Below are 26,525 nucleotides of genomic sequence, written 5' to 3' on the forward strand. Positions count from 1 at the left end.
AAGTTAGCTACGAATTCCCTTCAACCTACTGATGAATTGTAAAAAAAAAAAAAAAGGGGGGGGGGCTTCTCTTCTTAACCTTATCTTCTCAAGGCTTACCTTGAGCAAAAAAGGCCTCCACCTTTCACCAGAAGCCTGAAGTCCCTGCTGGATCTGACCAGCCAGCTCTCCCACTAGACATGGAGACAACGAAGTCCTGAAATGTGTGTGCCATACTTTACAAGACCATGCTCATAACTGCTCCAGCGACAAAGAATGATGGGCACAGCACCATTACCCTAGAGCCAGTCCAGCCTAGGCCTATCAGCCCCGCCCATGTGCCTGCAGCTCTTTGGAAGAGGAGAGAAGCCATCCTAACTGCAGTGATGGCACCACACTATATTGGTTATCAGCTACGCACTTCACTTTATCAAATGTAAAGACTCTTTGATTTATATTAAACAGAAATGAAGGTTACACGGGATTACATTTCTTTTAAAAAGACAAAAATGTGACATTTGATACTACTATGAGGAGAAAATGCTGCATCTTTAGGGAGTACAGGGGAAGGAGATCTAGAGATCAAACACACATTTTTGTGCATGCTAGAAATTACTTTCCTACTGAACTACACTGTCTTAGAATACAGAAATTTACTTAAAGATTAACTCATTTTTATTTTTATGTACAGGTGCTTTGTCTGCATGTATGTCTATGCTCCAGTTATGTGCCTATGGAGAGGTCAGAAGAGGGCATCAGATCCCCTGTAACTGGAGTTACAGATGGTTCTAAGTTGACATGTTGATATGGAAACTGTCCTATGCAACAGTAGCAACTGCTCTTAACACTGAGCAGTCTCTCCAGCTCTGAAATAGACTTTTCAGTGAAAAATATCTAAGGAAGCTTGAAACTTACCTTTAAACTGCTTGCTTTTATGAGACATATTTTAACATTTGGAACTAAAGCAGGATTATCCCACTGATCACAAAGTTGAACAATAAGAGGGTTCTGTAATTGTCTTCCATTAATCACTGGAATGGACTGAAAGAGAATCAAACATTTAAATAAACACAAATAAGTAGGTGCCAAACAACATAATTATTTGTATAGGGTTGAGGATTAGTGTTTTGCTATGTATTGTAATGCAAAATACTGGCCCCCAAGACCTGGTTGCCCCCCAGGATGAGAAAATCTGCATGTACAATATGACCTTGATCCTTAATTTTAAGCTGTTGGTTAAATAAAGATGTTGACAGTCAAACCTGGGAAGAGGAGACATAAGCAGGGTTTGGGGTTCATGGGCTTGGGGTCAGAGAAAAATCATGAGAGAGGAGAGAGGAGTCTGTAAAGAGGAGAAGATGCCATGGAGTAAGAATCTTGAAATCATGGCCATGAGCACTAACCAATTGGAGTTAAGAGTAGCACAGACAGAACATGGCAAGTCATACTGTGGGGTCATAGGCAGGGAAGGAGACATAATAGCATAGAGAGTAGATGTCTGCCCAGCTCTAGTGCTAATTAAATCTTATTATAGTAATAAAAGTTATGTGTCTTTCATTTGGGAATTGAATGATAAAGGTGAGGTAGAAGCCCCTGATTGAAATTAAAATAATTTCTACAACAGTACAGTAAGTTGTTATATTTATAAATCACTACTTTCATCAATGAAAGTAAACTCTAGGAAGCCAATTTAAGTATTACAAATGACCACCTTATAGGAAAGACTGATGATCTGTTAAAAACAAAAACAGCACGACGTTACTTGCTTCTAGCACCCACTCATTTCTGGCTTAACACTTCTGTCAATTTCAAGCTTTTTTGCATCGTGACATTTAGCAGTAACACTTAGCCCCTGATTAAGGATCAAACTAATAATCAATGATGTAAGTTCAAATGCTTGCTTTCTCTCTAGCAAGTATTCTTTCTATGGCTTGTGAAACCCTAGAAATCCACATAGTGCTATATTAATATTGGATATATTCAAAGGATACATTGTTAAGCAAGATACCATATAAAGCATCAATCTCATAAACATTTAAAAGTTAAGGTGAGAAATAAAAGATTAAAAATTGAAGCTGATGTGATAATCTCACGCCTATTCATGTTTTACTTCCTCTGCCCTCCTGTCTTACCTGAGTTAACAAAACACACATGTCCCTCCAGTCTCAGCCCTGCCTCCTGCATGTGAGTGCACACATGTCCCTCCAGTCTCAGCCCGCCCTGCCTCCTGCATGTGAGTGCACACATGTCCTTCCAGTCTCAGCCCTGCCTCCTGCATGTGAGTGCACACATGTCCTTCCAGTCTCAGCCCTGCCTCCTGCATGTGAGTGCACACATGTCCCTCCAGTCTCAGCCCTGCCTCCTGCATGTGAGTGCACACATGTCCCTCCAGTCTCAGCCCTGCCTCCTGCATGTGAGTGCACACATGTCCCTCCAGTCTCAGCCCTGCCTTCTGCATGTGAGTGCACACATGTCCTTCCAGTCTCAGCCCTGCCTCCTGCATGTGAGTGCACACATGTCCTTCCAGTCTCAGCCCTGCCTCCTGCATGTCAGTGCACACATGTCCCTCCAGTCTCAGCCCGCCCTGCCTCCTGCATGTGAGTGCACACATGTCCTTCCAGTCTCAGCCCTGCCTCCTGCATGTCAGTGCACACATGTCCCTCCAGTCTCAGCCCTGCCTTCTGCATGTGAGTGCACACATGTCCTTCCAGTCTCAGCCCTGCCTCCTGCATGTGAGTGCACACATGTCCCTCCAGTCTCAGCCCGCCCTGCCTCCTGCATGTGAGTGCACACATGTCCCTCCAGTCTCAGCCCTCCCTCCTGCATGTCAGTGCACACATGTCCCTCCAGTCTCAGCCCTCCCTCCTGCAGCCCCCTCCAGTCTCAGCCCTGCCTCCTGCATGTCAGTGCACACATGTCCTTCCAGTCTCAGCCCTGCCTCCTGCATGTGAGTGCACACATGTCCCTCCAGTCTCAGCCCTGCCTCCTGCATGTGAGTGCACACATGTCCCTCCAGTCTCAGCCCTGCCTCCTGCATGTCAGTGCACACATGTCCCTCCAGTCTCAGCCCTGCCTCCTGCATGTCAGTGCACACATGTCCCTCCAGTCTCAGCCCTGCCTCCTGCATGTCAGTGCACACATGTCCCTCCAGTCTCAGCCCTGCCTCCTGCATGTCAGTGCACACATGTCCATCCAGTCTCAGCCCTGCCTCCTGCATGTGAGTACACACATGTCCATCCAGTCTCAGCCCTGCCTCCTGCATGTGAGTGCACACATGTCCCTCCAGTCTCACATGTCCCTCCAGTCTCAGCCCTGCCTCCTGCATGTCAGTGCACACATGTCCCTCCAGTCTCAGCCCTGCCTCCTGCATGTGAGTGCACACATGTCCCTCCAGTCTCAGCCCTGCCTCCTGCATGTGAGTGCACACATGTCCCTCCAGTCTCAGCCCGCCCTGCCTCGTAAATGCTGGTGCAGTTGGGGCTCACAAGTTCCAGGCTTACTTAACTGCTTCTAAAGAATGTTTCTCAGTAAAGTAAGACTTAAATTTAAGCTGTAGTACTGAGTTTAGTCATTTCACATACATTTTAAAATCTGTAAAATTTTTATTTCAACAAAATGTTTGAATTTTTTTTTTAAACTGGATTCAATGTAGACCAGGTTGGCCTAAACTCACAGAAATCCGTCTCTAACTCTGAGTGCTGGAATTAAAGGTTTATGCCACCACGCTACCAGCCTAAATTTACTGGGTTCTAAAATTATCAGTTAATAAAAATCAAGAGATAATGTTTGTCAGATGTTTGCATTAGTATTTAAGACTTATGTATTTTCACAGCAAATTCATATTGGTGCGTTAATCTGACACCTAAAATATGCTATGCAAAAACTTCAACAAGGCTGGGAGGGCATGGCTTAACTGTTAAAAACACTTGCTATGTAATCATGAGGATCAGAGTTCAAATCCAGTACTCATGAAGGAAGCCAGGTGTTGAACACAAGCTATGGCCTCAGCTCTGAGGGAGGCAGAGGTAGGGTGGTGCTGAGGCTGGCTAGCTTCTAACCAAGCCAAGACCACCCCAGGTTCAGGGACTCAGCCTAACCTTGAAGGAACAGAACAGGCTGAGCACAGAGGGAGACACTCAATGAGACCTCTGCTAGCTTCTCTGTGCACACCTCAGTGCATGTACACAGCAGTGGTCATTCAACACCCGACACACACACACACACACACACACACACACGCACACGCACACGCACACGCGCACGCACGCGCACGCACGCGCACACACGCGCACACAAATAGACTAATAGTCAAAGAAAAAAACATCTGTTTTCTAGATTAGGTTCAGATGATTTCTTTAAGAGAAACAATGAAACAAAATTAGAAAAAATCAGTTGACTGATAAAATGGGTTTCTGGCAAAATCAGTAGTTTCATTACTGTTCTAATTTTTATACACGTCTAGAACAGATTTTAAAGGTTTAAATTATTATATTCAGAATTTCAGAAAACTAGAACACAGTAAGCAATTAAGACTCACCTTGTCTTGTTACTATCAGTTACAATTATTGTTTCTTAAAACAAAATTTATTTTTCCTAGTCCACCAAGGCTCTGAGAGCACGGAGCCTGTGTACTAGCTCTTCCCATGGAGACATGAAGCTGCGTACCTCTTTCAGCTCTGGCCAGTCAATAAGCAGCAGCTTGGTTGGAGGTCCAGAAATAAGATGCACTCGAATGAAGTCAGAAAACTCTCGCCAGGTAAAACAAAGATCCTTGGGTCCAGGAGGACCTGGGGTAAATCTGATGCCCTGTACGCTGATACTCTGTGTGCTGGCCTAGTGAAGAGAAGTACATTGAGAAAGCACAAGGTTGACACTGTTTAGTCTTAAAAAAAGATTGTATCGTTCACAAGCTGTTTTTGGGTAACAGATTGAACCCATGCCAACACTGGCATGCTCCATTCTTGTTTAGGAAGGAAAATATAATTTTCTCTTCTTTCAGTGGCAGGGAATCTAAAAGACTGTGAGTATACTCCTTTACCTTATTTTCTCATAATTTTCCTCCTTTTTTTGGACCAAAATGCTTAAGATCAAGTGTCTCACATTTTCAAGTTCTTTAAATTTATTTGTTTATTTGTTTGTTTGACATAAGATCTAAGTAGCTCTGGGTGGTCTGGAACTACACTATGAGGAGCAGGCCATCCTTGAATTCAAAGAGATCCCCAGGTAGCCTTGGACTTAGACTTCCTTATCTATGCTCTCTAGTGATGGGAGTGAAGGCACATGCCACCACACCATACCCAGCTTGGCTTGAGCAATCTGAATTTGTAATATTTGCATAGGCTGAGTAAGGCTCCTAATCTAGCCAGGAACTGGCAGTGTATGTATGCAGTCCCAGCACTGGGAATCAGAGGTAGGCAGATCTCTTGGGGTTCAAGGCCAGCCTGGTCTACAGATTGAGTTCCAGGACAGCAAGGTCTATCCAGAGAAACCCTGACCTGAAGCATTCCCCTCCTGCCCTACCCCCTCCCCAAAAAACCACAGCCCTAGTCTATAAATATAAAATACTCTAAAAGCTGGCAATTTTGAGTACCATGCTAGTAGTGAAAACTTTTTGGATTTCAGAACATTTCGAATGTTGTGTTAGGAATGGTCAGTCTGTATCTGTGCTTCTCTTTACCTCAGAAACCAGCACAGGTGACTGAGACTCCCCTGTAGCTTTTCTTTAGCTATTTCTTTAGCGTTTTACTTGAGTATCTAACTGAAAACTTACATGCATGTGTAACAGAGGCACACTATGTGTCTAAGCATGTATAGTGAAGTATTACAACAGCAATCTGCTGCAACATAAATAACACGCTTAAAGGGAAGGCAATGTGGCCAGGAGTGAGAGGTGGGTTTGGGGCAAACACCTGCTTTCCATTTGCTTTTGCTGGCAAATGATCTGGGTCTCACAGATGCTCACACCATTTTTTAAATACAAGTTTTAATGTCAATCAAGGATGCAAGATGACTCGGTAGAGAAGATACCTGCCACCAAGTCCAAGTGTCTGGGACTCCCTTGTCAGTCCTAAATCAGACTTTTTACTACGATTAAAGGAAACACCCAATGGTGTATAAGAACTGACTCCCACAAGTTGTCCTTGATTTCCACACCTGCACTATGGCAAGCATTTAGCCAAGTGTAGTATATATACACAAACACAAATATTATTTTTAAAAATTAAATTATTTTTTAAAATTAAAAATAATATATGTAAAGTTAAACTTCCACATTTTCTCACACATAAATCCAATTTTACAGGGTAGCCATACCTCCAAAGTGGTTTTCAGGTTTTTGCTGTCAAGCCCATCTCCAGAGATTGACAAAGTAGATAAGGAATCAGGTGAGAATGCTGAAATCTGATTTCCATACTGATCTACAATTATTACAACTTAAAAAAGAAAAAAGTTTCAAGTTAAAATCCTTTTTAAGATCTTATACATAAAATATACTTGGAAGCTTTAATTTACTCTCATGCATATTATATATAATATACATACATAATTATTTCTCTTATAACCATTAAACTGTGTCAACAACCTGTGCAGGACTATTTAAAAACTGCTTTTAACTTTCGAGGTATGCTAATGTTACCATTATTTGTATCTGTAAGGTTCTAGGGATTAAGCACAGGTTCACATACATAGTAGACATGCTCTACCAGTGAGCTATATCCTAATGCCTAATGCCTAAATCAGACTTTTCATTACAATTTAAAGGAAACACTTAATGGTATATAATTTTCTAACTATAAGAAAAAATAAAAGCTACAGAGAAATTAATTCATACTTTTAACACTATTTCTTGTAACAAATGAAAGATTTTTAAAATAAACTATAGTATAACACTGAGTTTCAGTGTATTCCATAAAGTATCTTTCAGACCATATATTTTAAAATATTAACTGAAGCCAGTATCATACAAGTAAGTAGGCATACTAACCTATTTCTCCTTGAAGCTCTTGGCCCATCTGCACTGTTTTTCCTCCTTTTAACACACATTTTAAATGTTTGGGATCATCAGGAAGTGGTCTAAAATTTGTTTGGTTAAAAGGCTTTAATTAACTATTAATTGCAGAAAAAAAGTGAAGAGCAACACACAGGTCCTAAAGTTGAATACAACAGAAACCCTCCAAATGCTTCATTCTTAATAGCTATACTGATTGCAAGAAAAGGTTACATTATATCCTTAATAGCTATACTGATTGCAAGAAAAGGTTACATTATATCCTTTATATTGCATTAAAAGGAAGTTATGATAAGGAAATCACATTCAGGGAACGGCATGGAAGCAGGTGTGGGATTTACAGTGCTAGGAGTTACAGAAGGGTGGTCTTCTGCTCCTTTATACTAAGTTCTACCCTTTGAGTTGTAAATATAACTTCTGACTGAACTCAGTTTCAAACTTCACCCCTAATCAATGTGATAGCTTTTTCTTCTAAAACCACACCCTGTCTTTCGTGTTTTTCAGACCTCTGTTGTTTGAGTTGAAGGACCTTTCCTTTGATGCACTGTTACAGTTATTAATGGATCAATAAGTGCAGGGTTATAATCATGAAAGGATTAATCACTGTCAGAAATATACAGTTCTACCACATGTAATTCCAGCACTTGGGAAACTGAGGCAGGAGGATTGTGAGAGTTTGAAGCCATTCTGGGCTGCATAGCAGGACTATGCCTCTAACAAAAGCCCAACAATTAACCACTATGTACAATGAAGATTTATTGTAAAGACAATCTCCATATTTTATAGAAATTAAAATGTGTCTTTTTTTAAAATCCTCAAAGCAACTTTTTTTTTCCCACAAGAGTGCACTGCAGAAAACCATCCTGTTGTGGTATGCTAAGTCTGAAAATATTTGAAGATGTTAACAAGTTCACAAACCTTACTGTAAAGGCACTTTCCAGAGACACATGGTCATCTTGGAAAGAAACCTGGCAGTAGCGTACATCTTTCACAGATGTTGGTACTTGTACATCAGGAAGCAGACCTTGTACCAAATGTTCTTTGTTAACCTCAGGAGTCCAATTAACCTAGGAGAGAATTCATGTAACACAAAGCTTACAAGTCACTCAAAGCCGTCCCATAATCACTTACAGTCAAAAGATTCTTTTTCTTATTTTACTTCTTCTTTTTTAATCTTTTGAAACAGGGTTCCAGGTAGATCAGGCTGCCCCCAAACTCATGTTGCTTTGGATGGGCATGAATTCATGATCCTCCACCTTCCAACTGCTAGGATTACAGGAATGTGCCTCCGCACCCCACCTATTTATTGAAGAAGCTTAAAGCTAAATTATAATTTACCCCTCCCACAGCCAAAGGAAAAGAAAGTCTATTTTCTTCATTTCTAAAAAAGTGTATTTTCTTGAGAGTGTTCTGGAACACTATAGAAACCTGGTTGGCCTTAAAATCAGAGATCCACCTCCCTCTGTCTCCAAGTCTCCCACTGACATTAAAGGCCAACATCAGCAAGCCCAGCTAGACAGTCACTCGCTGATCAGAAATAATAGTGTATCATATTACTTATTTGGTTTTGCTGCAAATATTTCTGAATCTTCATAATAAAACTGAAAGCTATTAAGGTGTGTATTTTTAGAGCTTTGCTACAAGGCTGTCACTGTGCCTACTACATTTTAAAGTGAAGATCAGTTAGACAAGATGGTACTTCCGGGAATCTGCAGTAGATGACCCCAGGGTAAGGTTTAGTGGAAACCTAAGTGGGCTAAACATCAAGACCCCATTTTTAGAAGAAACAAAACCAAAACAACAACAACAACAACAAAACCCCATGGTGTAGCATGTATTTACAATCCTAGCAGTAGGAGAGGGAGGCAAGATGACTAGCAGCAACAGGCCAGCTTGGCCTGTATGTGATTATTATCTCAAAACAAAAGCAAAAACAAAAACCACCGGCTGAGGGAGTCCATGAAAAGAACAGGCATGTGTGTGTATCATCACTTCTGCGTGGTCTGGACGGAGGTTTTGAACGTGAATCCTGTGGACTATTACTCCTGTTACTCTGTAAGGTGAGAAAAGTGGGCCACCTTTCTGGTCACCTTTTGATCTAAATCCTTTCTTGAGTACGTCTACCTTAAAATTCTTTATCACTTGAATTACATATTTTAGTCTGACATTTAAAGAAGCCAATAGCCTATCTGTCCAAAAGACTTGATGCTGTTTCTGGCAGTTGCCCAACTTGTTTGTGGGCAGCTGCCTTTAAAAAAAAACAACAAAAACGTTGACAAAGTGACTGCTGCGGGAGGACTGCCGAAGTCCAACCATCAGACTTACCCGAATGGGTTAGATGGCTACTACGAGAAGTAGAAGAGGTCCTGAACACTGGGGCGAGCAGTTCTGTTCAACATAAAATCAGCTGTCACCTTGTATAGAACATTGGCCCTGCCCCTCAGCAACAAAGGGCTGAGCTCTTGTTAACCCAGGGGCTGCACTGGGACACGGCAGTAAATGGACATTCAGTTTATATTTACCATGGCTCATACCCATGGGGCCCTCTATATAGAGAGGGGGCATCTCACCTCAGCTGAAAAGGAAATCAAAAAAGGAGCTCCCTCCTTCCAAAGCGGAACAGAACAAAGCAACAGACTTGGCTGTCTGGAAGGAGGACTAGAACTAGTGGGGCCTCCCAGGTTTCAGTTACCTTAACTGAACCTGAACTGCTCCAGACTCCAGTATACAAAGAAACCAAGAAAACAAAAAGCCAACAACCAAAGGAAAAGATGTCAAAAAGGACACAAACAGTGGGGATACTTGCTAGGCAAAAGACCCTACTTCCTGTCATTACAGAAAGACAAACTCCACCTAGCTACCTATCTTGAGGCAATTAAAACTCCTGAGTTTCCCAAACATTATTTCTAGACGGGGGTTGTTCTCCTTCCTGGGGTCCAACAATGACCTGGCCTTCATAGCCAAAGTTATCCTAACTTTGATAACAGTTCAGGAAAGTGGGCTTGGCCCTAGGGCCTTTACCTGCTGAGTCATCTTACCAACCCATTAGAGAAAGATCATTTCTCTAAGTACTAGATTTCCCACATGTAAATCATCCACATTTCGATCAAGTCCATACACAAAAAAACCTATTTAGCTTAGAATTTAAACTATTAGGCCAGTGCAAACAATTGTATTATTGACATTTGTTGTCTGACACTGAAGTGCATGTTTAAAAAATGGTGGTTATGTCACAGTGTCATTCTCAGTGTATGTTATTTTGCAAATGAATAATTACCTGCTGTTTTTTTATTTAATATTACAAAAATGACATTAAACAAAAAGACAAATTGGAGTGATTTTCATATGTATGCATGGATGAATAGATAGGGTCTCTCTCCAAAGCCCTGGGTGGTTTTTATTTTCTATTTGTTTATTAATAGATAGGGTTTCCTACATAGCTCTGGCTATCCTAGAACTCACTATGTAGAACAGGCGGCCCTGAAACTCAATAGAGAATTGCTGGCTTCTGACCCCCAGTGCTGGGATTAAAAGCCATCATCACACCTGGTTGAGTGGTTTTCACCATCAAAATGAGTCATTAAACAGCAGGAAAAACTTGAAACACTGCCAGTCCATTGGCCTGGAACTAATGAACATATTTGTGCAGCTCTGCCTGGCTCAGAAAGTTTTGCTAAGAAACAGTCTAGAGGACACAGAGCACAGCGGAGCCATCAGAAGTTGGCACCGATCACCTGAACCCAGGTGTAGACGCCGACGCTCCGATGTTGCTCCACTCTCAATGGACACTCAGCATTTAAAACCACCTGGAGAGGAAGCTCAGTAAGGGAGTCCCGTGAACTCCCTAGGAAGATCACCTCCTCTCACGCTTTGTACGAGTTCACTGATTTTCTACTTTTATTTTATAAACACACAAGAGCTCATTTCTCACTGGCAAAAATGTGTTGACTGTAATGGTTTGAATGTTATTAATAAATATGTGTTTGAATCTAATTATAATGATTTAATTTTTACAATCCAATACACAATTTATTTAGCACCAACCTAATAACAGCATTTTTATTTGAAAAACAATTTATTATAAGCTATCCACAAAATTTCAATTTTCAAAACACAAACAAGTTTTTACAAGTAAACAATTTGTCTAAAATACTTACCTTAATTTTTTCTGCCAAGGATGCTGTAATATTGATTTCTCTTTCTCCTTCATCATACATTTGAAAAATCAGATTGCGCATTACATCACCTGCTATCCAGTTAACCTCGTCCTGATGTTTAATCTGGATTGCTTTTTGTCCCTCCACACTAAAGATTTGTAGGCAAGCAACATGGCTACTGGGAAGTAACTTGATAGTCTTTTCAACAGGTGACACGTCTTTACAGCTCTAGAAGAGAGAACATGAGACAGACACTGAGTCCATGGCATTGTCTCACAACTTAGTCTCGATCAGGGAAGACCGTCTTACCAGTTACACCATAGGTTTGTCATCAGAAAGGCATTATAAGCCAGATGTGGTGGCACCCACCTGTATGCCAACAACCTGGGAGGTATAGGCAGGAGGTCAGGAGTTCAAGCTATTCTCAGCTACACAGTAAGTCCAAGGTCAGCCTGGAATATACAAGGGACCCTGCCTTTAAAACAAACAGACAAAAAAGGCATTATACTGTAAGAATATAGTATTTTATACCATCAGGCATAAATGGGACTGGTTATATTCTAAAACTACTAACAAATACCTTCGTTTCTAAGAATTTCATTTTTAATAATAAAATAAATCTATAATAAAAAATAAAGTCACGGGCTGGAGAGATGGCTCAGTGGTTAAGAGCACCCGACTACTCTTCCAGAGGTCCTGAGTTCAAATCCCAGCAACCACATGGTGGCTCACAACCATCTGTAAGGAGATCCAATGTCCTCTTCTGGTGTCTGAAGACAGCTACAGTGTACTTATATATAATAAATGAATAAATCTTTAAAAAAAGTGTATATTTAAAAAAAATAAAGTCACATGATTTAAATTATATCAGATTCAATAACCATCACTTCGTAAGAATAAAGAAGTGGGAAGCATCCTCTCAAAGGTGAAGAGGAGGAAGAATGGGATGAAGAACTGGGGAGGGAGGGCCAGGGGGCAATATTTGGGATGTAAATAAATAACTAATTCTAAAAACAGAATAAAGAAGAAACCATGAATTTTCAATAAAAATTGGAGACAAGTTGCTATATAGAACACAGTACTTTTTATTACTAAGCTTTACTGACATTTTATGGACTTTTTAAATTAATAGTACACTGAAATAAATGAACAAATGTTAACAGCCAGAAGGATTTTAGATGTCCTGAAAGCTCAGCTTATCAGCATACTGAGTAATTTATATTGATTACTAGTACTACAATTGTACAGATCCACATAAAGAAGTTACTTTTAGGCATAGAAAATTAAACTATTATACCATTACTTCTTTAATAAACTGTAATACCTTCAACGGCACAAAGTTATTTATAATAACTTAATCGTAGAATAACTTTAAGTATTACTTAATACACTTTCTTATCTATTTACAGCTATTCCGACATAAACCCATTTAGGAGAGTGATTTAAAATTTATTTAAAATTCCTATACTATAAAATATCAAGCAATGTATTTTAAAAGTATACAGACTTACTTGACTCCTTACTCTTAGGAACTTGTATTTGTGTGCATTTGCATTTTGCAAACTATTAAGAATTATAGTTTTGTGGATATGGGGAAGATCTGGCCTTTGAGACAAATGGGCCTTTTTATAATTAGACAGCAGTATCAGAAGACCAGGAGTTCATTTCAGTTAAAACAAATAGCAAGCTGTACCTGCTTTTATGCAGTTTATTGTGTCTTGCCCACGTTCCTGATGCTTACTATTATCAGGGGCGCACACAGCTTTTGTGGATCCACCTGAATTCACCTCCCATTACCCACCTGGTGGCTCACACCTGTCTGTCATTCTAGCTTCAAGGGATCCAATGCCTCTGGCCTCACATCCACGTACCCCCACAGAGAATTACAAACCCCCAGTTTAAATATATACCTTTTAAAAAGGAAAATATAATCACTGGTAATTATAAACATTGTAAGAGAAATGATCAAGAAGATTACTAATGTGTGATATAAAACGTTAAAATACTGCTATACTTCACACTGTTTTTTTGTTTTTTGTTTTTTTTTTCGGAGCTGGGGACCGAACCCAGGGCCTCGCGGTTGCTAGGCAAGCACTCTACCACTGAGCTAAATCCCCAACCCCCTTCACACTGTTTTTAAGAGAACCACAGATATTACACATTTTAGTATCAAACAACTTTGCATAAAATAGTCTACAGCTGTTAAAGACCTTGGAGACTTTGTGTAACACCAATGAGAGCAGTAGCTTACAGGTATCTCAATCCTGGCGGTCAGTGTCTGGTCTTTCTTAATGTTCTGCACTTGAATTGGTGACCCTGTCAGGATGCTCGTTCCAGAGCTGCTGCAATCCACAGTGTAGACTGGTAGGTTTGGAGCACCGAGGAACTAAAATGAGGGTGGAGAGACCATCAGCTATCCGTAACTACTCAGTAACTGTTCACATTCTGCAATAATTTACCACAGCCAACACTGCTGCCTCTATACTGGAAAGTTCTAAATAAAACTCAAAACACTAGACTTTTTTTTTTTTAAATAAAAACAGTGACTTTCTATGTTACATAAAATTTATCCTTTTAGAAAAACATTCTTTTCTTTAAAAAAAAATTACAAATTTAGGTCACAAATGTTACAGTCATGTCTTCAGTACCACCCCCCACCCGTTTTACTTTCTTGAATTTCTTTTGTGATAGACCTTAACCCATCTTTGTTTATACACTAATTGAAACTTCTGAAAGATAGTTTTATCATTCTGTTTATAAACAAAACACTTTACCTAAAGTTAGGGGAGGGAGAAAGGGAAATGGCTCCATAGTTATAAAACACGACACGTAAGCAGGAGGACCTGAGTTTGAATCCCCAGAGAGCATGTAAAGCTAGTTACAGTACTGCACCTCTCCAATCCCACTGCTCCTAACAAGGTAGGAGTCGGAGACAAGAGAGTCTCCTGAAGCTCTCCGGCCAGCTACTCTGCCACATGCATTCACAGATGTGCACAGACAATCACACAAGCTCACCTTACAGGGGACAATCACACAAGCTCACCTTACAGGGGACAATCACACAACAAGCTCACCTTACAGGGGACAATCACACAAGCTCACCTTACAGTGGACGATCAGCTTTGGTTGTGCTGTTGTGTTGTCTGACTCATCCACAACTTCCACCTGAAAAGGGAAAGCTGTTCCATTCTCAATAACTAGAATTTCTGAGTCAGGTTTCACTTTTAGTCGATGAGGGGGACCTATTGAGAAATAACATAATTAAAAAATATTCAGTAAATTAAATGGACTACAATCTTTTTCTGTATGTAACAGTTATAAGAAAAGAATAAAGAATGCAGAACTTTTATTAATTTATTAATCTACCTTCCCACTGTAATGTGTGAGTGATTGAGCTGTCTCAATAACAGAGGTGAATATCTGATGCTTAGGTTTAGTTCTATATAAGCTACAGCATAGTGATTAACTCATACTAGAAATGACCTAGACAGTCTTGAAAAAATTTTAAAATATTTGGGAGGGAAAACACATGAGAAGCAAAATAAGTTTATTAAGATAAACTTACTTATCATTGTTAGTTATACAATGACTGATGTCTCCAGCACAAGGAATAGCAAACTTCATGAATCATAAGACTAGTTCAAGCCAAGCATGACGGTACAATCCTGTTATCCAGCACCTGAGAGCTGGAAATTAGCATTGGCTATGTAATAAAACTGTGTCCCAAAATAAAACAAATCCCTGGTGATTATGTAATTGCATAAGCAGGTAAGTACACTGCTCATTGTCCTTATTATACATTTCCTGTAAGACTAACAAAATGGATCTACACTTCCACAGTAAATTGACCAGGTATGTATGGCAGTACATGCCCGAAATCCATCATTTGGGAGGATGAGGCAGGAGGATTGTGTGCTCAAGACCATGCCTGGCTACCTACGGCATGTCTAAGGCCAGCTGTTTCTACACTGTTTCAATGTTCTTTTCTAAGAGACAGAAGCTTAGAGCTATTATCAGCCTTACTCAAACATTAAGCTAGTACAAACAGTATCAGTATACTTCTATCACAATACCATTTTTTTCACTTTTGTTTTTGCTTTCTGATAGAATCTCATTATCACAGCCCACTGTAGTGTCAACATTGCAGTTTTTCCAGGCTAGGAAGATGGTTTAGCGGTCAAGAGTATCTACAGCCATTCCTGGGGGATCTGTTATCCCCGACTGAGCTCATGCCACCTCCACATTCATAATTAAATTGTAGTCTTTTCTGCCTCAATACTCCCACATTCTGGCCAGTTACCACAACTGCCATCTAAAGAATACTTTAAAAAAATAACTATTCTAAATACTTCTTAAAATAATATTACCAGGTAACAATCTAATTTTCAAAATCTGTGAGTCTTCTTTTAAACCCGGAAGAATAACCTTCAGATTAAAATTCTGTTGAAAAAAAAAAAAAGACAGCGAAAATTAAACCCAAGATTTAAATGAGTAGTTTAACATTTCAGTTCTGACTTGTGTTTAGTTTTCTTATCATTACATAAATTTACTCATAATTTTACTTAGTAAAATCACTACAAATATCTAAGAATCCCAGAGGGGGAAAAACTTTCCTCATCTCGAAAATGATAACCACTTTGGGTAGTTATCAGAATAAGGCAGTGTTTCTAAAAATGTAAAAAAAAAAAAAAAGCAGTAGAAAGACAGATCAGTGGCAAGGAGAACTTGCTGCTCTTGCAGGGAACCCACGTTCAGTTCCCAGAACCCATATATTGGCTATAATCACCCATAATTCCATGTCCAGGGAATCCAATTAGCTCTTCTGGACTCCATAGCCTTCAGGCACCCATGTGGTGCACATAGATACATGCAGGTAAAAGGCATAGATATAACACAAATAACTAAAAATATTTCTGACGTGAAACAATAAAGGAGTAGGAAAGAAAATGGACTGGACTCTGAACAGTAACCACAGAGATCTGAGTAAAAGACCCATTTAAAAAACGAGAGAGAAACTGTATACAACTTTCAAAAGAAGAAATAAAATCGGCTAAGAATTCTTAAAAAATGTAGAGCACCCCTAGAATTAAGTAATGTAGAGCACCCCTAGAATTAAGTAATGTAGAGCACCCCTAGTAATTAAGTAATGTAGAGCATCCCTAGTAATTAAGTAATGTAGAGCACCCCTAGTAATTAAGTAATGTAGAGCACCCCTAGTAATTAAGTAATGTAGAGCTAGTAATTAAGTAATGTAGAGCATCCCTAGTAATTAAGTAATGTAGACATCCCTAGTAATTAAGTAATGTAGAGCATCCCTAGTAATTAAGTAATGTAGACATCCCTAGTAATTAAGTAATGTAGACATCCCTAGTAATTAAGTAATGTAGAGCATCCCTAGTAATTAAGTAATGTAGACATCCCTAGTAATTAAGTAATGTAGACACCCCTAGTAATTAAGTAATGTAGAGCACCCCTAGTAATTAAGTAATGTAGAGCATCCCTAGTAATTAAGTAATGTAGAGCACCCCTAGTAATTAAGTAATGTAGAGCATCCCTAGTAATTAAGTAATGTAGAGCATCCCTAGTAATTAAGTAATGTAGAGCACCCCTAGTAATTAAGTAATGTAGAGCATCCCTAGTAATTAAGTAATGTAGACATCCCTAGTAATTAAGTAATGTAGAGCACCCCTAGTAATTAAGTAATGTAGAGCATCCCTAGTAATTAAGTAATGTAGACATCCCTAGTAATTAAGTAATGTAGACACCCCTAGTAATTAAGTAAATGCAAATGCAAAACAACGCTGAGGTTTCATCTCATCCCATTCAGAGAGGCAAAGGTCAATGGGACAACCTACAGCAGAACACGCTGTAAGGGATGGAGAAATGGAACCTGTATTCACTGCTGGCATTGCAGGTTAGTCCATCCACCCTGGAAATCAGTGTGGAAACCCTCAAACACTGAAAGGAAATCTTTCATGTGACCCAGGAGTGCCACTCCTTGACATATGCCCAAAGGACTCAAACTATACTGTACAAATACTTACCTATATTCATTGCTGTTCTATTTACAATAGCTAGGAAATACAAACGGCCCAAATGTCCTTCAACTGATGAATGGATAGTAAGTGTCGTACATATACACTATGGAACACTATTCAGATGTAAAGAAAAATGAAGTCATGAACTTTGCAGGTAAATGAATAGAATTAAAAAGATTATATTGAGTATGGTAACCCAGATCTAGAAAGACAAATACCATGCTTTCTCTCATCTAAGACTCCTAGTTCCAAATCTTTAGATGTGAGTACATAGCTAATAACTGCAAAAAAATCAGTAAAATAGAAAGATATCATGGTCAGCAGGCAGTAGACAGGAATAACAGGCTACAGGTGATTTGAAGAGAGAAAATCTGGGGAGGAGTATAAATAAGGAGTGTCAATAAAAAGGAGAAGAGAGGAAGGTATAATAATAATGTCTGGAAAGGGTCCTAAGGTCTCATATTGTTATCTATTTACCTAAAATTACAATGTAATACATGTAAATCTATGTGTATACACATGTATACATAGTTTAGTAAATTGTTCACACCAGGGATAACAAGGTTTCCCTCAAGAGCCACAGACTAACAAAAACCCCCATACCAGGCCTAAGACACCTGCTTTCAAGGTGTTGGTCCGGGAAGTCCAAGAGACTTCTCAACATTATAGGCTATTGCTGTTGCCCTTGGTTGCATCAGAAGGTACATCCCTACGGCTGAAGACTCTACAGAGCAGGATCTGATCTGAAAGTTTCATCCCTTCAGAACTAGCTTTATGGTACCAGAAGATGCTATGCAAGTTTCTGAGAGAGGGAGGCAAACAACAGTGCTACCCAGCTCTGACGCCTATGATCCACAACGATCATCTGCAGCACAATGACCTTACCCATGCATTAGTGGGGTGCACAACTTGGAACAAACAGCTTTCTAACCGGATTTAAAGGTTTACTCAACAAGAGGGAAATCATGCCTGGTATTGGAACCCTACACAATTATTCAGAGCTAGTCAGGTCATGAATCTTAGAGAACCCACAATCACTGCATGACTTAACATAATTCATAATACTCTTATACTCTTATGCCCATAGCCTTCATAAGACATATTTCTTTGCATTAGAGAGACCATTACAAAAAACAACAACCAATCAGAATGCACAGAACAAGTGATCCAGTGGTTCCTAACCCCAAAAGATAGAAATATCAAGTATACAAGTCTTACACCCAAGGCTCAGGGAACATCAAGGAAGATGGGCATAGAGAGTCTAAGAATCAGAGGAACAGTCTGCTGTCAGGCTGTCTCCTAGAAATGTCAGAGAAGTCATGCTCACTAAGTCTCAGGCAACATGGCTGCCTAAAGAAGACCTGAATAAGAGTAACTGACATGCTGACCGGGAAGGGTAAACCTCTCAGGACACAATCCTAGACCAAGAGGCAACCAAGGAAAGCTGAGAGCAGGAAAAATTGTCTTTCCAGGGAAGAGGATCCCAATTTGATTTTCCAACATCAAATGGTTAGTCCTGAAAACATACATACAAGAAACAATAATATAGACTGAGCAGAAGACACACTAGTGTGCACACACACATGTGCACATACATGCACACGTGTGTGCGCACAAACACAAGCACACACATCCATACACACACACACATACACAAACACACATACACATGCACACACACATACACACACCACACACACAACATACACACATGTGCGTGCACACACACACACACACACACACAAGAGCAAACACACTTGAAGAAAAAGAGGTTGTGAATTTGAAAGAGAGCAGGGGGTGGGTATATGAGAGGGACCAGAGGGAAGGAAAGGAGAGGAAAGGGGGAAAATGTTATAATTACAATTAATTTAAAAGAAATTAAACAAAATATTAAAAAAACCTAAAAACTTCTAAACAAAATGTAAAATTCTGGACTAGACTCTGAAATGAAAGGGAATGAGATATCTGAATAAAGTCTAGTTTCTTACTTGTACTGTCTCAAATTTACTAGTGTATATTAGCATATATATTCTGAGCCATTAACATAGAAACTCTGAAAGCTCATGCTATCTCTGAACTCTCCTATAAATTTGAAGTTATTTCAAAGTAAGTTTTTGAAACTCTAGATAGAAATCATTTTAAAATCCATCTAACATTTAAAATTTGACACAAATCTCAAATTCAGGAAGATATATAAACCTGATGTTTAGTGTCATTTGATATTATGAAGCAGTATGTGGGCTAAGTAATGCTTTTTAAAATGGACACACATTGCAGACACAGGTGTATATACAGATAAAACACCCTGCACACAAAATAATAAAATAAAAATATTGTCAACTATAGGTATTTTGAATTTTAGAAAATCTGTGTAAACAAAGATATTTGGGAAATGAAGCCAATCTAAACATGAAATATATATATTTTCACCTTAAATAATATACTATACTTCAGGTAACTTTTGTATTTCAGGGTATGTCCATTTTGACTGCTATCTATCAAATGAGTCAGGGGTACAATGTTTTACCTATGGTACATGTCAATGTTCCAAACATTTCAGAGTAGAGCTGCTCTGCTGGAAATATCTGAAGATATTTACATGTTTCTTCTCCTTTTGTTGGGCTGTGCTGGGAGGTTAAACCTAGGGCCTTCTAAGTACTCTAACGTGGACCCAGGCAGGCATTAGCAAGTTCTATTTTAAGCACAGTAGTGTCAGGAAAATATCTGCATCTTTCTTAACTATATATCACTAAACAAACACTTCCCTTTATCTAATTAATGTTAAGATAGTCTGTAGTGACAGTTTTGGAATTTTGATTTTTTTAAAAAATATTATTAAGAATGTATTTTTGTTTAATCCCAGGTGTGGGATGTGAGGCTGCTTTGGACTGTCCACAGTAGCTAACTGTGATTTACCTCATGTTCTAGCAGAGGCATGGTTTTGACAGCCACAGGTAGTTTCTGCAGCTGTGTGACATCTGGAATTCTGAGAACTTTTCAGAGGGTACATAAATGAAAGCCCAGCCCCACTCCAGTTGTGGTCAGTGGTCATTCAGTGGGGTTGGTTGTGGTTTGTTAGTAGTCACGTTCAAAGAAGAAACAAAAGGAAAGACATTAGATTGGAGGATTTCCCTCCCCCTCTCCCTCTATTTCTCCCCTCTATTTCTCTCTCTCCTATCTAGTGATTGGGAATAAAACAAGGTGGGGAGTTGGGGTGGGGTGGGGGAGGAGACGGACAGGGGAACAGGGGTAGCTAAAGAGTGGGAAAAAGAAGAACCCATCAAGCAGCAAAGACCAGCTATAACAGTTAGCTAAAGTTTCACTGATTTAGAATTGTTGTTTCTGGAACAAGAAGGGGGCACTGGAATACTACCAGAGAAAAGCTAAATAAATGGTTCTGAATGAAGATGAAGACAGCTAAAAAGTATTTAACTCAAAGATGATGAAATGATTTCAATAATAAAAATGACAAACTTTCATAGAGATCTATATGCTAAGTCAGGTAACACATTTCCAACAACTTAGAATTATATAATTCTGGTTACAAAACAAAAACCAAAGGAAAAACCCACATCATTTAACATTAGATTTCCTATTTACCATAAGAGAAACCAAATAACAAATATTATAACATTCATTTATAATGCTTACCTTGCCTTGACAAGAGTTTACTGGACCCTTAGCTATGACACCTTGAATTACACAATTTGGGCCTTTGGTTATTTCTTCATAATGTAAAGACAGACCACTAAAAAAAACAAACAAAAAACAACAACAACAAAAAAAACAGATTGTTTATAAATTCCCTTGCACCATCTATAAAATTTGCATATGTGCTACTGGCATGTTTAATTCATCTTTCTAATAAGAAATTTAACTGGACTTAAGTAAGTAGAAATAAAGAAGAAAATTCCTAAGAAAATGATCTCCCCACCCCCCCCTTGAGATAGGGATTCCCCCTATTGAGCCAACTATTCCTCAAACTTATAATCCTCCCTCACCGGCCTCTCCAGAACTGGAGTTACAGATGTGTGCTATTCTACTTAGCTCTAAGTATTCCTATTATAGAAAAAGTATGACCAAGCAAATACTGTAAGCAGAAATAATACCACATTGCCTTATAATAAAGAAATCATGCACGTTGAGTTAGTCAAGACATAAGGAATGAGAGGAGACAAACTGTATGTCAACTTAAACCTGACATAAGAGCACGTCTGCCCCTGTGCAACAATTCCTACAGTGAAACCCAAGGCGTTGCCATAACTGGCTCAGACCAAGAGGGCTGAGTGCTAATTATTCTTTGCTTCAATGTAATGGATTCTCCGTAGCAGCACTAATGCAGAACTGGCTTTGCTGTTATGCATCTAGTACCATGACAGTTATTAAAACAAAGGAAAACAACAACAACAACAAACCAAAGGAAAGGAAAAAAAGGGTAAAAAAGATACAAGCAAAAAGTATACCCTAGTCTAGAACAGCCCCCTAACAACCACCCCTGGGGTCTACCTTAGCTTCCTTTCCCTAGGCTTGTCCATAAGACTGTGACCTAGTGAGACTACCAACATGCAACCCTTGACTATGCATCACCTAGACGCTAAAAAGCTGTATATAAGCTTACATAATAGTAAAGTTAGGTCTGCACGTTAGCTGGTCTCCAGTCTGAACCCAGAGCACCTTCATCTCCAGCTTCCTCCCACTTCTTGGTCCCTTGGCCCACACTGTCTAACAGACAGATGGCATGCGGCAAGGTGGTATTCATGCTGACAAAAGCAAAGCTGCTTCTCTATTGCTATGTACCAGTGATGCCTAGCTGCAGCCCTCGGGTGAAGAGAAAATGTAAACAGTTCATCATAAGTGAAGAAAAAGCCTCATCTTCCTCCCAAGCTCAGAATGCAAGTGTTGACAGGTATTTTCTGAATAGACAGATTTTAAAATGACAACATGAAGATCTTGACAGCCTTTTGATTTTACAACACTTGAGTAACACTTTCATTTCAACTTATTCCCACAAAATGTTCTCATGAACAAAACATCAAGGCTTGTTCTACATACAGAAAGAGATGAAGAGGGAAAAGATACTAAAAAATGTATTATAATTTAAAATTTACTTATTATATGTGTAATATATGTGCACACGTGAAGTTTATGGTGTAACAACTAAGTTGTTGTTCTGAACTTGTAACAGATCAGAATTAGAACTGACGGGTGTTCCAAATAGGAGACTCAGTTGGTACATTATTAAAGTGCTTTCTGTCTTAACTCTTAAACCACTGAGGCAACATGAAATAACTTAATGTTTATTAATTAATTATTGTTCTATCTCCCTGACCTTACTTTATAAGAAACATAACTGTATTTACTTATTGTTTTAACGTTTCACCTTATTTTTTAATTCTCCCTGCATGGGTTGCTATGCATGCGAGAGCAGGCGCTTGAGGATGTCAGAGACGTCAGGTCTCCTCTGAATTAAGATCCAGTGGTTGTGGGCTGGGCCAACTTGGGTGCTGCAACTGAAATCTGGCCCTCTAAATAGAGTAGTATATGTTAATTGTTGAGTCTTCTCTCTAGCCCCAGGGGTTGTTTTAAGTGATCAGTGTGGACAGGTGGCTCAGTGGATAAGGATAAAGGCCACCAAGAGAAGGTATGAGTGGGTCACTGAGGTAACGTGTAACCTTCACACATACATCAACAACTTAGTCTCTCCTTGGCTACTAGAATTTTATCATGAGTGACTCTTTTGATTTTTACACTAATCTGTTGGCGCAGAAGCCTATCTAAAACAATGGCTTCCTGTAACATCTTTAAAAAGGCCAACATGAAATCTATACTGTGATAGCCAAAGTAGCCCTGGCAAGATGCTGAGCTCTGCTTTCCCTGACTCTGGAGACCCCCACACCATGGAAAGAAAAGTTTGACTAGTAAAGCAAACACAAAGAAAAGGTAAGGTAAGATAAGACAAAGTCAACAAAATTCAGGCCAAGAGAAAACTTAATTCATAGTTAAAACAAACAAACAAAAAAGCTAGAAATAAAATGTGTAACAGATACTACCCCAAAACTGGTAATACCTATGGATCTTTAGATCCTAGATCTCCACTCTCTGACACTCACACATATCTTAACGCTTCCTTTAGAACAGATGAAAAGAAGAGAACTAGAGGCACAAGGCAAGCTAACAGTCAGTGGGTAAGAAGTGCAACGACACTAAAGAGAGTAAAAGGCGCAGCCCTAAATCAAAGCACACAGGGACTGAGACGCCTTTATCCTCCATTCCCATCCCCAGCCTGTTCCTCCACGAGTCAGGAACCAGTGTTAGCCGCTGTAAGGAGAAAGACTGACAAGTATTCTCTGAGGAGCCCAAGGACTACACTGCTCACCACACAGACCTATTCTCCCAAGCTTATATCCAAGTCATAATCAAACTCGTAGAGCAGGCATGTGCTTCCCTAGCAGAGCGTAAGCCATTAGTAAAAGGAGTAAAATACAAAGGCTTCCAACTGCTTCCCAAAGTCTGGTACTATGACCACTCTTAAGATGATTCCACAACAACACTGGTTACAGGCTGTAAGTGTGTGTGTGTGTGCCCTTTGTGCAGGTCACAGATGTGTTAACGTGTACTTTCTCGGGCTGGGTTGTGTCTGCTTATGGAGCTCGCCAAGGCATTTACCTCTGTCTGCTTAAAGCTCCCCTGAGGGGACTTTGGCAGCTCTGTAACTTAGGGTCATTTATTCTCTGTTCATTACTTCTGGATTTCTCTTGTTCTGCCTACTCTTCACTGTACCTCAGTGCCTTCCCAGAGTACCTGCCCAGCTCTTCCTGGAGTTCCACACCTATTTTTGTTTTATACAAGCAGAGAACCATTAGAGTTATGACTATCAGTAATCCACCGGTGGGCACTCCTGAGACTGGAGGGCAGGAGAGACTGGCACTCCTGCCCACCTTTGCCACCATCCCTGGCACAAGAGGAAACTGTATAGGGCCTCTGGCAACAGGGAGACAGGGCACTTAAGCTGCAGGAGCCGTGCGGTCCAGATTTCGCCCAGATGTGAAGGAACAAACAGCTCCCTGAGCCCAAATCCCATGAGAGGGAGAGCTAGACCTTCAGAGGGGCAGACAGGCCTGCGAAACTAGAGGAGACTACTCTCTGCCCACATTTCTAATTGTAGAGGAAAAGGCCTAGTGCCATCTGGGCCCCCTGTGCACAGGGACCCCGGAGAATGAGGGGCAGGCTCTTCTGGTTGCTGCCCTCACAGAGAGCTGAAACCCAACGCTGAGGAGTGACTTCAGGCCCAAGACCAGAGGTAAGACCAACATTTCTGCTCCAAGTGACCTGCCTGGTGGACTCAGGACACAGGCCCACAGGAACAGCTGAAGACCTGTAGATAGGAAAAACTACACGCCTGAAAGCAGAACACTTTGTTCCCACAACTGGTTGAAAGAAAACAGGAAAACAGGTCTACAGCACTTCTGACACACAGGCCTATAGGACGGTCAAGCCACTCCTAGAAATAGGAGAACAAGGAAACACCAGAGACAACCTGATGGCGAGGGGCAAAAGCAGGAAGACAAGCAACAGAAACCAAGACTACATGGCATCATCAGAACCCAATTCTCCCACCAAAGCAAACATTGAATATCCAAACACACCAGAAAAGCAAGATCTAGATTTAAAATCACATTTGATCATGATGATGGAGGACTTTAAGAAAGACATAAAGAACTCCCTTAGAGAAATGCAGGAAAGCACAAGTAAACAAGTAGAAGCCCTTAGAGAGGAAACACAAAAATCCCTGAAAGAATTCCAGGAAAACACAATCAAACAGGTGAAGGAATTGAAAATGGAAATAGAAACAATAAAGAAAGCACAAAGGGAGACATCCCTGGATATAGAAAAATCAAAGGAAAAGACAAGGAGCCGTAGATACAAGCATCACCAACAGAATACAAGAGATAGAAGAGAGAATCTCAGGAGCAGAAGATTTCTTAGAAATCATCGACACAACTATCAAAGATAATGGAAAATGGAAAAAGCTACTGGTCCAAAACATACAGGAAATCCAGGACACAAGGAGAAGATCAAACGTAAGGACTCCCAACTCAAAGGACAAGTAAATATCTTCAACAAAATCATAGAAGAAAACTTCCCTAACCTAAAGAAAGAGATACCCATAAACATATAAGAAGCCTACAGAACTCCAAATAGATTGGACCAGAAAAGAAACACCTCCCGTCACATAATAGTCAAAACACCAAACGCACAAAACAAAGGAAGAATACTGAAAGCAGTAAGGCAAAAAGGTCAAATAACATATAAAGGCAGACCTATCAGAGTGAGACTATGAAAGCCAGAAGATCCTGGACAGATGTCATACAGACCCTAAGAGAACACAAATGCCAGCCCAGGTTACTGTATCCAGCAAAACTCTCAATTAACATAGATGGAGAAACCAAGATATTCAATGGCAAAACCAGATTTACACAATATCTTTCTACACATCCAGCCCTACAAAGGATAATAAATGGCAAAGCCCAAAACAAAGAGGCAAGCTACAACCTAGAAAAAGCAAGAAACTAATCGTCTTCTCAACAAAACAAAGAGAAGAAAAGCACACAAACATAACCTCACCTCCAAATGCAAAGATAACATGAAGCAACAATCACTATTTCTTAATATCTCTCAACATCAATGAACTCAATTCCCCCAATAAAAAGACATAGATTAAAAAACTGGATATGTAATGAGGACCTGGCATTCTGCTGCCTACAGGAAACACAACTCACAGACAAAGGAGAGACACTACTTCAGAGTAAAATGCTGGAAAACAGCTTTGAAGCAAATGGTCTGAAGAAGTAAGCTGGAGTACCCATTCTAATATAGAATAAAATCAATTTTCAACCAAAAGTTGTCAAAAAAGATAAGGAAGGACACTTCATATTCATCAAAGGAAAAATCCACCAAGATGAACTCTCAATCCTAAATATCTATGCCCCAAATACAAGGGCACCTACATACATAAAAGAAACCTTACTAAATCTCAAAGCACACATTGCACCTCACACAATAATAGTGGGAGATTTCAACACCAAACTCTCATCAATGGACAGATCATAGAAACAGAAATTAAACAGAGACATAGACTAACAGAAGTCATGAACCAAATGGAGTTAACAGATATTTACAGAATATTCTATCCTAAAACAAAAGGATATATCTTCTTCTCACCACCTCATGGTACTTTCACCAAAACTGACCATATATTCAGTCATAAAACAGGCCTCAACAGATACAGAAAGACAGAAATAATCACAAGTGTCCTATCAGACCACCAAGGACTAAAGCTGGTCT

At 39.7% G+C, this 26,525-nt stretch overlaps 1 protein-coding gene across 1 annotated transcript in view; it reads right to left on the reverse strand.

Annotated features, from left to right (window-relative positions):
- Nucleotides 1–26,525, reverse strand: part of Smchd1 (structural maintenance of chromosomes flexible hinge domain containing 1) — a 127,908-nt gene that overhangs the window by 40,515 nt on the left and 60,868 nt on the right. Inside the window, exons 21-30 of the mRNA XM_032901759.1 lie at nucleotides 20,832–20,928; nucleotides 15,510–15,582; nucleotides 14,245–14,384; nucleotides 13,394–13,528; nucleotides 11,143–11,370; nucleotides 7,904–8,052; nucleotides 6,962–7,050; nucleotides 6,292–6,410; nucleotides 4,645–4,812; nucleotides 895–1,020 (exon numbers count right to left, since the gene is read on the reverse strand). Of these exons, the coding sequence (XP_032757650.1) occupies nucleotides 895–1,020; nucleotides 4,645–4,812; nucleotides 6,292–6,410; nucleotides 6,962–7,050; nucleotides 7,904–8,052; nucleotides 11,143–11,370; nucleotides 13,394–13,528; nucleotides 14,245–14,384; nucleotides 15,510–15,582; nucleotides 20,832–20,928 (1,324 nt within the window). The remainder of the gene's footprint in view (nucleotides 1–894; nucleotides 1,021–4,644; nucleotides 4,813–6,291; nucleotides 6,411–6,961; nucleotides 7,051–7,903; nucleotides 8,053–11,142; nucleotides 11,371–13,393; nucleotides 13,529–14,244; nucleotides 14,385–15,509; nucleotides 15,583–20,831; nucleotides 20,929–26,525) is intronic.

This window comes from Rattus rattus, chromosome 4 (assembly GCF_011064425.1).
Source record: "Rattus rattus isolate New Zealand chromosome 4, Rrattus_CSIRO_v1, whole genome shotgun sequence".
NCBI lineage: Eukaryota > Metazoa > Chordata > Mammalia > Rodentia > Muridae > Rattus > Rattus rattus.